Consider the following 14,231-nt stretch of genomic DNA (forward strand, 5'->3'; position numbering starts at 1 on the left):
CTATCTGTTGTGCTTCCAGCTGACCCCTGCGCCCTGCGCTCAGTCTCATTTGTGCGAGTCTCTTCAGGCATGTACCAGAACACCTTCTGCATTCCAGGCTCTCTGGTACATCTGAGGCAGCTGAGGTCTGGGAAGAGCTCAGCCAAGCAGAGGATATGGACACAAGAGGAACATCCAAGAACACAGATCACAACATGTGATAAGGACATTTTGGATAGAACACACTGTGGATATCGGTGCCAGGAGTGGGGGGCAACATTTAGATGTAGAGACCCACAGTGCCCACTATGCTGCTTCAACAGTGGAGTCTAACTTGGTTCCAAGCTATTAAAAGGGAGGGTGTCCTTTCCTCTGTATCTTCCTCATCCCCCTGTAAAAGATGAGTGTGCGTGTTATAGAGACACTCAAAGCAAATGAACTCTAAGGGAAAAAAGGAGGAATTCAAGCTTCAAATAAGGGTGTCATATTTATTCTTGTAAGTAGGCATGGATGTGGTGCTGAGAGACCACACTCCTGGTTAGTTATTCACCTGTGAACAGGGTCTGATCAGTCACTGAGTCCTGTGCAGACACCACATCTTTGAGTGTCACTGCACAGTGCATAAAACATAAAGGAGCATTCAGTTTTGCGCTTCTAACAGTTTCATCAGATATGCAAATGTGTTGTTAGAATGGCATCTTAGATTAGCAGAAAGAGTTTAGAAGTTTGATACTATGAGCGTGGTTTAAAGACCAGATTTCTGTTGAAGTCTAGAAGGTAAAATACAAATACCTGTTTTATTCTAAAAGCCAGTTGAAGAGCATCGGGGTGCTGTAGACTCACGGGAGGCCTGCTGATGTCAGGATGGCTGAAACTCCGCTTGCAGGTGGTGGCATCCCAGAGAGGCTGGTGCTCCCGGGGAGATAGGCAGTTTGTCCAGATACATGTGGTTTCGAACACTAGGTAAAATGGACGGTTGGCCGGCAGAGCAGAATTCCTGCTCGGGGAGTGGAGCCAGCTGTAGGAGCAGACTGCATCTGTCACAGTGGGCCAGGGTGTGAACTCTCACTTGTAAACTCCATGCGTATATGACTTTTATAAAAGCACGGACAAGAATGCAGAAGAAGAGGCAGGCTCCCTCTGCAGTGTTGAGTTTCGAGTCACAGCATGTGCTTGAGTCCACATTCTCAGATGCTATCTTATGGAAAAAGACTCCTTCCCCTTGCCTTGCACACGGTGGTCATTTAGTAACACTGACAAACTTGACTAGAAATACGTTCTTTAAGAAAGCAACATGGGTAATTTTAAAGCAAGCATCTTTTCTAGATCTCTGGTTTTATTAGACTTCAGATCCTATCCTGCATCTCTCTTATTCTCTTCTTTTGTTCTTACGTACATGGTACATCTAATTGACTTTTTTCTAGCATATGTTACATTGAAACATTTTACACAGTGCATATTTAGTATTTTGGCAAGTAGTTTAGTTGCTGCTTATTCCTAATTATTGCTATTAATTGCTTATTAGCAATTATTTAAGATATATTAATTTATTTTATGTGTGAATGTTTTGCTTGCGTGTGTGTCTGTGCACCACGTACGTGCTTGACACCTGTGAAGGGCATTGGATCCCTGGAACTGGAGTTACGTTTGCTTGTGAACCACTGTGTAGGTATTGGGAACCCTGGAGCCATCTCCAGCCCACAGGCCTGCCCTTAACATGTTGTCAATTATTGAGGTTTTTTTTAGGAACTGTCTCACCATCTTTGGGGTTAAATCCAGGGCGCCCCCACATTACTCCTGAGCACTCCCCTGCATCAGTGATGACGGTTTTGTTCATTTGTAGCTTGGGGATAATTCTTACTGCTGTTCAAATGGTAGGCAGTTCCAAGGCCAGGGTGGTGGCATGTGCATAGAGTAGTGTATATAATTCCAGCTGCTTGGGAGGCTGAGGCAGGAGAATCACTGAGTCCACGTAGCATTTGAGCAACATAGCAGAACTGGTTCTCAGAATAAAAAAAAAAAGTTGAAGTAGAGGAGCTTGCTTGCTAGGCTGAGTGATCTCTAGTTTTATTTTTTTTTTTCTGAATTACTATGTCCTAAAAATAGAAATGAATGACGACCCATAGAAGTTTCAGAATAGATTTAGAAGGGACTGGACTCGAGGTGCAAGTGTGAAACATTACTTTAGAGGTGTCTCTTTAGTCTCATCAGAATTGCTGTTGTCTAGAATGTTCGAGTGTGTGCCAAGAGGGGGAAGGGTAGATTTTAGAGACGCCAAGCTGAGTGAACGTGACCTTGTCTGGAAGGCTTGTGTCAGCCACCAGCAGATCAGGCTGTATTTGCATCCATTGTCTGCACTGTTTCCACTGGGCAGCTCTCATGAGCACGGAGAGAGGAGATAGGCAAGATTCAACATGGACCAGCAAGAAGCAATTCAACAAGACCACAATTATCTTTACGGTGAAATGGAACAAATTAATGCAGAATTCACGTCAACTGGGAATTGTGACTGGCCTGACAGTGTGTCTTCAGATGCTTCAATTCAGGTTCTGCCTGAGTGGTAATGTGTGGTAGAGTATGTAGCCATATGTGGTAGCCAGGCTGCTAAGCTTCCTGTTTTATCTACCTCACAATTCCTACCAAGAATGTCGGATCACACCTCATATCCCACTCAGTACTTGGGGATCAGGGAGAAGGATCAACATGAGTTGAAGACCAGCCTGGCTATATAGTGAATGAGTTCTAAGTCCACCTAAGCTTTAGAGAGGGAACCTGTTGCCACCTGACCTGGGTAGGTACCAAGTCCCTTGTTTCTCTAGCCCCTGAGTTTACTGATTTTTTTTTCAGCTTTGACAAATACATAGGCAGACAGGTCAGCATCTGTCTTATGTCAGCCTAATGGGGGACATCATCTGGAATAGCATGTGGGCACATGACGCCTTTAAATTGAGCACTCACCATGTGTGCCCCCCAGGGAAACTCTGAAAAATACCAATTCTGTGTTCCTTGGTTGGAATAAAAAATGAAAATCCACGTAAGTATTTATCATTCATTTTTTAAAAGCATAGTAAAAGTTTAAAAAAAATAGCTTCTGGGGAATAATGAAAGAAACATCAATGTTCTTTCAAGTGCAGGGGAAAAGTATTAGATTAAGTTCTGAGCACCCTCCAGTGCTGTGGGACAATCAATCAGGGGGGCGAGAATGGAGGAAGAGAGACTAGGCAGTTCCTGTGATGGCTGTGGCTGGAACGTGTGCCAGGTGGGAAAGCACTCAGTTCAGGGTGTAGTTTGAAGATAGAGATGTATACAGGCAGCAGTGCTGTGAGGTGCAGAGACTTTAAGCAAGGGCCTGGAATGGTAGTTAGGCATTAGTGACTTTTGAGGCCGGAGATAAAGCTGTGGTAGTGTGTGCTTACATAGCACTATCAAAGCCCTGATATTTAACCCCAGCCCTGAAACGTAAACTCAATACCCCCACCCTCTTTCTCTCTCATTTCGAGTGGATTACTGGAAAAGGTAAACGTAGCTAGGACGCTTAGTTACCACTTCAGGATTTCTGCCCTGCAGTGCTCATTAGATGAGATGTTGGGAAGTTGTCTTGAGTTTGGATACCTGAGACATGTTCAGGCTAGAGGCAGAAAGTGGACACTGTTATAATGGAATAGGCATTTAAGGGACTATCGAATTCCTCTTGGAAGCAAGTGGACACAGAGAAAAGAAGCAAATGGGACCTGTGGGCCTAAAGTGAGGGGGTGGCTCTAGAGGACCCTAATGGAATTTATTTCCAAGTCATTTTAATTTCCTTTATTTAGGTATAATTTACCTAAAACAAGTTATGTGTTCCAGGAGTATGGTGTACATATATAGATCTGTTTAACTGCTGCCCACCACTAGATGAAGAACATTTCTCTTTTTGCCAAAGAAGCCCCATTATATCCTCATGTAGTCAGTCCACCTAACTCCTGAAACCAGCAAGCCATTCTCTATCTCTTAGAGTAGCTCTGCCTAGTCTAGAATGTCATATAAACTGTGTCATATTCTGTGTGACATTATTCCTGGGGAGACATGAACAAATGTCTATTTGTTCCAGATAAGGAGCCAGTGATAGATCTGCCCAAGTCCATTGTGTCGAACCAATGAGTTTTATTGAGGTAACTTAAAGGAATTTGAGTGAGGCATCACTACAGGAGCAGAAGTGACTCAAAGACAGCTCTAACACCCAAACACACCCAGCATTCTCTGTGTGTCTCTCAGCAGTTATTATTGCTTATTTAGTGAATCCGGTCAGTTTCAGGGACTTCCTGAAATTATTGAATTGTTTACTTTCAGAGTTTAATGAGCTTTCCCTACAGAATGAAATGTTTCACCTACATGTAGAATCTATGATTGAAGGAGAGAGTTAATCCCACAATTGTCCTCTGACCTGCACTTATATGCCCACACACATGTACACATACATAAATTTAATAACTAAGGAAAAAGAGATGATTCCTTTCTGTTCTAGCTAGCAGTTTGTGCCCTGAACATACTATAATTCTGCATCATTTCACTTCTTAACTTACAGCCTGGTTCAAGTTTTGAACTATTGAGTTTGAGTTTGAGGATTCGAACTTGTAAAACATTCCCACACAAGTTTTTGTGGATCTGTTTTTGTTTTTGTTTTTTTTGTATTTTTATGTAAGTATCTAGGAGAAGAAATGCTACATGTAAAAAAATGCCAGAGGTTAGAAAAGAAGAGGAGGAAGAGAAAGAAATAGCCTTGTACTTTCATCACAGAGTTTGGAAGAACAACTTGCTTTATGTATGCATTAACATATTATTATTTAAGGCTTTTTCTTCTGAATGCCATCAGCATTGCCTTGAACAGTTTTGTGTCAACTTGACACAGGCTAAGTCATCTTAGAGGAGGAAACCTCAACTGAGAACATACCTCCATAAGATCATGTCATAGGCAAGCCTGTAGGGTATTTCTGTAATTAGTGACTGATGGGGGACGTCCCTTGGCTGGTGGTTCTGGGTTCTATAAGAAAGCAGGCTGAGTGAGCCCCGAGGAGCAAGTCAGTAAGCCACATCCCTCCATCGCCTCTGTGTCAGCTTCTGCCTCCAGGTTCCTGCTGTTTGAGTTCCTGTCCTGACATTTACAAGGACACCATCCTTCAGTGATGGATTATATGATATGGAGGTGTAAGCCAAATGAGGCCCTTGCCCCCCAGCTAGCTCTTGCCCCCCAGCTTGCTCTTGTCCCCCAGCTTGCTCTTGCCCCCCAGCTTGCTCTTGCCCCCCAGCTTGCTCTTGCCCCCCAGCTAGCTCTTGCCCCCCAGCTTGCTCTTGATCATGGTGTTTCGTCACAGCAGTAGTGACCTAGCAAAGACCAGCGTACACTAATGCCACAGCAGAATGAGTTGCATTAAGACCTTTTCATACATGCCAATGATCTACTTTGATGATACGTTCTCTGTTGCACATAGGCATGCACAACTCCATTCCTTGTCCCCTCATGTGGAAACTTCTCAGGTATTCCCTTTTCCGCTTTGATAAAATAAAGGCCAAAGAGGCTTTCTTATGCTTTAATTCCTTATGCTGGGATAGAACCAACGGCATTGGAAATCCTGTGTTGTCCTCAGTGAACTGTACCCTAGCCCCCAACAATAGGTGATGTCCCCTCTTTTTATGGAGTGATATTCACTGTAGCTTTGCTTTAGATTTCTCTGATAAGGACTTGTGCCAACAACGTTTTCTCGTGCTAATCGTCTAATTCTGTAATTTTAGAAGGTTATTCCACTCAAATCTTTCCCCTGTTGTTTGCTTTTGTTACTGTTCGTCCTCTTTGTCAGCCAGATACATTGTGGCTATTTTCCTACAGTCTCTGCCCTGCCTAACTGTTCCTTAGTGATGACTCATAGGAGAGAACTTTAAATTTTTGATAAAGTCTTTTTTTTTTTTTTTTTTTTTTAGTTTTTTTTAGTTTTTAAATTTCATGCCCTGACCTGCTTTGTGTCCTTTAAATGCTTCAGTAGGGAAAGGCAGTGTTTACAATTAACCGGATAGTGCATCAGCTTTTTTGTTACTGTAACAAATGCCTGAGAAAAATCAACATGGATTTCACATTTCGAGAGGTTTTAAGCCATGATCATTTAGCCCCATTGCTTTGGGGCCTGTGGAAGGTGGCAAACACATCATGGTAGGAATTACAGAAATAATATAGAAAAGCTGTTTGCCTGGCAGGAGGTGGGGGGAGAAATTGCCAGGGTCCCTGCAGGGTCCTGTATCTCCTCCAAGGAACACTCTCAAAGACCTCCTGCCTGGCTCCACCTCCTAGAGCTTCTACCTCCTCCCAATATGAAGGCTGCAGGACCCACGGCTAACACAGGGGCCTGTGAAGGACACTAAAGGTGCAAGCTATAGCATCACAGATACATGGCTTCACTTCTAGGCCTCCTTTTCTGTACTCCGATCTCTTACACTGGTACCACACGGTCTTGGTTATGGAAGCAGGCAGTAAGGGCCTCTGTTTCTTCCGTCAGAGGACACACAAGCTGCAGGAGCAAAGGCTCATGAGCAAATAGCTTTAGGAAATACTGACGGGAGTGAGTATTAGGATACACAAGTTTACCTTGCATATGTGTAGCAGGAAGGGGTCAGAGCAGGTGGAATCCCCAGCCAGTTCCCTTCTGTAAGTCGGAAAACCGGGTCTCAAGGGGGTTGCATCACTGTAAGGACCACACAGGTAAACTAAAAGGGCAGCTACTGAGATCTGTGTGTGAGAAGCTCGGTGAGCGGCCCCTCCAGTTTGATTTCACATGGCAATACAAATGCTGTTGCAAGTTTCTGTTTTCACTCCGAGAGTTTCATGACTCTTAGCCCTGGGATGACAGTGACCTGCTTTCCTCACCTGAGAATCCTATGTCAGCCTCTTCATCGTTGCCAGCTCCCTAGTTCCCATCATTCCTCAGTACCTTGTTGCCCCCTCAGCAGTCTCTACTTATAATGAATGACATCTGAAATATGGTAAGAAAGCATTCTGTCCTTGCGCAGTTCATAATCTACTGACCTACTGTGTGTACGTGGTTGGGAGGGGGTGTACATGCATGTGCTTATGAGGTCAGTGTTGGAGACACGTGCCTATGAGCTTGGTGTTGGGTACTGTCCTAGTTAGGGCTTCTCTTGCTGCAGTGAAACCCCATGAACAAAAAGCAAGTTGGGGAGGAAAGGGCTTATGGGCTCACACCTCCATATCACTATTCATCATTGAAAGAAGTCAGGAGGGAAACTCAAATAAAACAGGAATCTGGAGGCAGGAGCTGCTGCAGATGTCACAGAGAGGGGCAGCTTGCTGGCTTGTTCCTCAGAATTTTCTCAACCTGCTTTTTTTTTTTTTTTTAAGATTTATTTATTTCATGTATATGAGTAGCTGTCTTCAGACACACCAGAAAAGGGCATCAGATCCCATTACAGATGATTGTGAACCATCATGTGGGTGCTGGGAATTGAACTCTGAACCTCTGGAAGAGCAGTCAGTGCTTTTGACTGCTGAGCCATCTCTCCAGAGAGTCAGCCTGCTCTCTTATAGAACCCAGGACAACCAGCCCAGGGATGGCCCCACCCACAATGAGCTGGGCCCTCCCCATCAATCACTAATTAAGTAAATGCCCTGAAGTCAGTTCTTACGTTGCATTTTCTCAGTTGAGGTTCCCTCTGTTCAGATAACTAGCTTGTGTCAGGTTGACAGAAAACCACTGAGGGCAGGAGCCTTCTTCAATCACTCTCCATCTTTACTTTTTGACGCCTGGTCTCACTAAACCTGGAGATTGCAAATTGAACTAGGCCAGCTGTCCAGTGAACCACAGGATCCTCCTGTCTTCACCCCCAACCCCAGTGCTGGAGTTACAGATGCACACCACCATGCTTGACTTCAACCTGGGTTCTGAACACCTATTCTATTCATGTCACTGCAAGCATCGTGCTGACAGAGCCGGCTCACCAGCCCCTGGACTTTGGTAGTCTTATTCCTGAGCCAGGATGCTGTTGGCTGCACAGAACAGAAACCTCAACTCAATGCACAGTGGTGTGAACAGAAAAGTAGAGAAAGTATTATTGCTTGAGGCTAGAAATCACAAGGTGGGGGCTTTTCCATCGGCTAATTCTGCAATGCTGTCTTTGGCGTATCAGACCCTTAAGTTCTATTTAATCTCCTGCCTTACTACCTCAGCATGTTAACTGTCTAGGCTGACCCCTCTTACAAGCAAGAATTGGCTGCTGCACTTTGAAATATCCCAGCAGCAGATGTCACACTTGAGGGATGAGGTAAAGCTGTCCAAATCCTCTGTCATGCTTTGTTGACATGTCTGAGTTTCATGCCTCCTCACAAGTCGGTCAGTTATAGGAGGACAAAAGGTCCTTCGAGATGGAGTCAGAATGGTCAGTGTCCCCAGCTACTGGCCTGGAGCGAGGAATCCATGCCTGAGAGATCACACAGTCTGGATTGTATTTGCATCTTTGTTGCTCTTTGGAGATAGTCAGTGGTGCTTAAGTGGATCATTTAAAATATGATTGTGTGCATTTTGGCTTACATGTCTGCTTTCTCTGCTGATGTGTGAACTTAAAATCAAAGGCTTTCCCCAACACAATTCCTACAGTCTATTTCAAAAGGCAAGGCGACAGCAAGCATTTGACTAGCTAAATCAGTTGCATGTAACGGGAAAAAATTAGTGCCTAGGATCTTCTTCTTGAGGTAGGGCTACGCAGAACCTGTATAACAACACCCAGGGAAAGCAGAGGGCTCTTGCTCTGTGCTCCAGAAAAGCTACACTGCCTGCCCAGCACCAGCCACTCTTTTCTCTAGGAAGACATAACCCAGTTCAGTGGTATAAAGAAACCTATGGATGTAACTAAACTACCCAGTAGTTTCAAAACTAAACCATAACCAACTTTAGGAATACATTTCATCATCCCTAATATATGCAATGGCAACATGTAAAAGTATAACCAGTAAGAAGGGGTAACAAATTATTGTCTTTGTATTCAGTTGTTACAGCAAGTTCTGCTGAGATTAGCCACTTTCCGAGAGTAAGGGCATGTGAGTCGTCAGTACTAGTCCATGTTTCACAGCTAACTAGCTTTCTGGGAAAGATGTATACGTATAAGAGGCAGTTGGCCTTCCCTCTGTGGCTTCCACATCTGTGGGTTCAGCACTGTGGGCAGAAAATGTTAGAAAAACATGGCGTCTGTGTTAAACAAACACAGACTAATTATTCCTTAAACACAGTCTGTTTATATACTGTCTCCCTTGTGTTAGCTTCTGTATAGCTACTGTGCCATTTTATGTGAGGGACCTGGTGGTGTCTGGTGGATGTTGGTGTCTGGATTGCGAGCTGAAATCAACCAATTCCTTTTGGAAACTGAAAGTGCTGTATGTACGTATTTAAAAATGTATGGATGGGGGTGGATATGTAGTCCATAATTTACAAATAATTTTGTGTGCACAAATTTTGTAAATTTTGTGTGCACAGTTCCCATGAGATGCTGTCATTGAGTAGTGCCAAAATTTTCATAGCTAACCTGTGATTGCAGGCCAGTTGTGGTTTGACAGCACTGACTACAGATAGATGTGTAATTACTCTCCAGTTCGGTAAAGTTGCTGCCTGCACTACTGATGAACTAATGTCACTCTGAGGTGAGCGTTGACTGATGTATATGCTAATGAAATAGTGGTGGTGATGTCCCTCCTCACAATGGCTGACACCTTGACTATCTTCACCCACAATTTAATCCTAAATTAGGGTCAGTGAATGTTTTCTAACAAAATGAGGTAGTAATTATTTTAGGCTTCTGTGGGTGCTGTAAGACAAGAGTAGCCATTGTGATACACAAATGGGCAGGGTGTGGCCAAATAAAAATGTGTTTACAAAACCAGACATTGGATGAATTTTTTTTCTTTTTTTTCGGAGCTGGGGACCGAACCCAGGGCCTTGCACTTGCTAGGCAAGCGCTCTACCACTGAGCTAAATCCCCAACCATACATACATACATACATGCATACATTACTAATGTATGCTGTAAGAAAAAAAAAACCTGCTTAAAAGACTTTAAAATTCTGTCCTTCAGGCTGGCGTGTAGCTCAGTCGGTAGGATGTGCAAGCAGCATCCTCAACAGGGAAGAAATCGGGAGTAGGAGTGAGTGCATCCTATAATCTCAAGACTTCCACAGTGGTTTTCGTGATCCTCCCATATGACCGACAGACAGACAGACAGACAATACATTGACTGGCTAATAGACAAACAGATGTGCAGAACAGTGTGAGATCCAAGTCCCCTGTCTGGCCTGAGTGTTATCTTCTTAGCCCATCTGTGTTGAGCATGCACCGTCTCCATCCTGCTGTGACTTTCCAAGTTATCTCTGATGACTGCTCGACCGAGTCTCATTTATTTTTCTAAATAAACTGGTGGTTACATTTTTTCTTATATAATTTGCTCATTGACATTCTTATCTATTTTCCACTTGAATTCCTCATCTGTTTCTTACTGCTTGGGAGTTCTCTCTTAGGGACGTTAACCTAGTATGTGTACTAAGTAGTTTCTGATACATTATCACGCGATACTTTGCGTTCTGTTGTACAGAACTGTCCTGTGTGGCTGTAGGAGGCTCTCTGAGGCCTCTGTGCGTTTTGTGCTTCTGTGAATGCCCCTGCTCCAGGCGTTCTATTTTAGCTTGTCGTTTGACTCTCCGTGATCTTTTTCCACTTAGATCATATTTGACTGGTTGGTGTTTCATGTGTATAGCGCACCCTGGGGAACTGTCTCTGAAGCAAACCATTGTCTCACCTCAATGAACCCCATTCCTCTCACCCCTGGTTTAATATTGCCAGTGTTATTATAAACAGACATTCCAGTTGTACAGTGAGTCTTTTTCAACTGTCTCTTGTTTGGATAATCTTTTGATCTATTTTTGAAACAAATGCTACGATCTAAATCCCCACGGCATATTCTTTCATGTTAGACGGGACAGGGTTTCAGGATCATGTGTTTCGTTAGTTGGCCAGAAGCCCCTGAAGATCAGCTGGCTAGCTCCCCCAAAGGCCTTGGTAGGGTTGTGGTTGGGATGGCAAACTAAGGCATGAATTTCACGAGAGCAGAATTTATTACTATCGGGTCTTCAAGCCTACGAGTAGGTTGATGCTGTGCTTCTGTAGTAATTGCCTCTTCTTCCCACCCCATGCTTCCTACTTGTTCTTCCCGTACTAGTCACTGCCATCTCAGGGCAAGAAGATGTGTGTGTGTGTGTGTGTGTGTGTGTGTGTGTGTGTGTGTGTGTGTGTGTGCATTGAATGCACATATGTGGAAACACGTGTATGCATGTGAGGCCAGAGGTCAATCCTTTTTTCACATTGTTGTTGCTGTTCGTGTGTGTGAGAGCTGTGTGGTGGGTAGTTGTGCCACGTTGCACGTGTGGAAATCAGACACCGTTGTGAAGCTGGCTCTCTTACACTTTTCTATGGGGTCTGGGGATGGCCCTCAGGCTGTCACGTCTGCCATGTTTACCTTCTAAGCCTAACCTTTTGTGATGCAGTTTCTGATAGACTCTGGAAGTCACTAAATCAGCTAGCCGGATTGGCCGCTGAGCTCCAAAGGTCCTCTTGTCTCTGTCTCCCTGGGGCCAGGCTTACAGGCTTGTGCCACCATGCCTGGCTTGTCTTGTGAGTTCTGGAGGCCAGCAAGCAAACTTCCCGGACCACATTTAGACCTTTTCATGTTAAGGAAGTTATCTTTCTCTCTCAGGTGCTAAGAGAGTTTTTGCTTTATTGAGTTTTTTTTTTCCTCCTGTCCTGAGTCATCCTGAGCATGCAAGTAAGCAAGTGCTCTACCACTGAGCTGTGTCTCTGTCACTCTTTTTACTCTTTATTTTGTAAACGGGTCTTACCACATAGTCCAGGCTGGCCTTGAGCTTACTCTGTGGTATAGGTAGGCCTCTAAACTTGAAATCAGGCCTCAGCCTCCCAAGAACTGCCACCACCAGGCCTGGCTTAAGTAAAGCACATTTATCTTGTTGACTTGTCACTGTGATGATTAATTAGCACTGATAGCCTTCCTATACAGACTCCTACTGGAATTTATAGGATAAACTAATATTGCTTAAAATATCTCAAATAAATGCTGGCTTTAGCATGCAATACTTTTTCCTCTTTTTTCTTTTTTCAACTCACTTCTTCCTTCTTTTCCTCCCTTCCCTCCCTCCCTCTTTCCCTCCCTTCCTCTTTCTCCTCCTCTTCTTCCTCCTCTTCCTCCTTTTTTCTCCCCCTACCCTTCTTTCTTTTTCTTTCAAGTCTTTAACCCTGGCTGTCCTGGAACTTGGTAGGTAGACCAGTCTGAACTTGAGCTCACAGAGACTCACCTGCCTTTCTGCCCATGTGCTGACGTTAAATGGGCTTGTCACTACACCCAGTTCCCCCACCCCCTTTTCTTTTCTCATCGCTTTAAAGAACCAAGTTATAAAGCCACCAGAATCACCTACATGAGCAGCTTAAGACTGAGTTTAGCCAAAAAGATAACTTTCCCTTTGATTGCTTCTATATTGAATGTTTAGAAAACTCTCCAGTTTGAGAGCTCAGTTCGAGAGCTGCATTTGACCATTTATTTAGTCACAATTCCCACTTGTTCTGGTTTCATATTTGACTATTTAATCTATCTCGTCGTTTTCCCATGAGACGAAGGCCTAGCTTCCTCTCTCCAGCACTGCTTCTGGGTTAATAATACATGTGTTTCCTGAGAGTCCGAGCTGCCATTGCAGCCTTTGTCCTGTGTGATGTTATGTCCTCTAGGATATATATGCTGTTGGTTTTTTTTTCTTTGATGAGTAAACTCATTTTCCATACTGTGTTTAGTTGTATTCTATCTTGGCACCGTTAACTTTATTAAAGTCACTAGCTGGTTGTTGGTGAGAGCGCTCCTCCCTCCCCATCCACTCGCTCTAAAGGTCATGATTTTAGACTGCTGAGGGCACATTTTAAAAAACAGACTAAATTGCTAGAAAGTGTAAGGCCAGAGATCAGATTCCCCAGAACCCATAAATACCATGTGGGCGTGGTGGTGGCAGGGAATCCCAGACTTAGCTGGCTCGGAAGACTAGCCATATCAGTGCGAGGTCTGGATTGATCGAGGGACGGGGCCTGGATGAATAAAGAGGGAGGGTGTGCGAGGACGATTCCCACACGGACCTGAGGTCTCTAAGCCCGAGAACACACTAGTGTCTGCACACGTGCAAAAGCACGCACACATGTTCGACAGGGAGGGGGAACTCCAGCTAAGAACTGTGTAATGTATGTGGAAGCAGGAACCGAGAAATTAAAGCTGTCAGCAGTAATCACATTTTTTTATGTCCATGGCTCTCACTTGTCTAATTTTGTTATGTGTGTCTGTCTTTCAGAATGAGATTGAAGAGCGACAGTGGTCAGTTTCATCCACGTTTGCCCCGTATTAGGGAAGAGCCCTCGTAGCCTGTATTTGTAGGGTAGCCTTACTTTGTGACTGTCGAGCCATATGAAGCAGTGCATTTCTTGACGATGTACGTTGAGAAGAGCGTCCCCACTAATGCGGCTTATCTTTGTTTTGCAGATGTTGCTTTGTGTTTGCTTTGGGATACCTCTCAGTGTGTCAGATTACTAGAGTCTATATCTTTGATTATGGACAATATTCTGCTGATTTTTCAGGGTAAGATTAAAACTTGATTCAGTGACCTCTTTTATCTATTCTAACATAGTGGTTAAAAAGTACAGACTATAATTTCATTTAGTACTTCCAGTGGAAAGCTGTTAAACATTTGTAATACTGAATAAGTCGCAGAGATAACCTGAGCTTTTAAATTGCCTTATATAAACAGTCTAAATATAGAGCAGTTAGACTCTTAACATGGCATTCTGGTATTGAAAGTAGTTTTTAATCTAGTAGGAATTTTTGCAAGCATGTATAAGTATTGAAGGCCACCCCCTTCCCCAGGTACATTCTTTCTATTTAGTCCTCGCTTCCCTTCCCTTCTCTACTTCTCTCCCTTCTCTGACTCCCCCTCTCTCCCTCCCTCCCTCCCTCCCTGGAGTAGTGGGGCTCACTTCTGGCTTTTGTTTCTTCAGAGGGGAATGCATTTTCTCCTTGGCACTGAGCAGGTCTCCTTATCCTGAAGGAAGCTGAAGGAGCACTGGGAGGTAAATGCACCCTCACCCCCCGTCTTTGTAAAGATACACGTCATGCTGTGCGTGTGGGGC

The 14,231-nt window shown here is 44.0% G+C and overlaps 1 protein-coding gene across 8 annotated transcripts in view; it reads left to right on the forward strand.

The window, feature by feature from the left end:
- Positions 1-14,231, forward strand: part of Mboat2 (membrane bound O-acyltransferase domain containing 2) — a 126,465-nt gene that overhangs the window by 74,796 nt on the left and 37,438 nt on the right. For 3 of the 8 annotated variants that reach the window (XM_063261893.1, XM_063261894.1, NM_001108016.3), the window contains one exon: positions 13,588-13,683. The exons of 4 other annotated variants lie outside the window; for them this stretch is intronic. In XM_063261893.1, the coding sequence (XP_063117963.1) occupies positions 13,588-13,683 (96 nt within the window). Of the gene's footprint in view, positions 1-13,587; positions 13,684-14,099; positions 14,172-14,231 lie in introns of those variants that run through there. One more of the 8 variants, XM_017594132.3, reaches the window with a different exon arrangement.

Source organism: Rattus norvegicus, chromosome 6 (genome assembly GCF_036323735.1).
Source record: "Rattus norvegicus strain BN/NHsdMcwi chromosome 6, GRCr8, whole genome shotgun sequence".
NCBI classification, from domain to species: domain Eukaryota; kingdom Metazoa; phylum Chordata; class Mammalia; order Rodentia; family Muridae; genus Rattus; species Rattus norvegicus.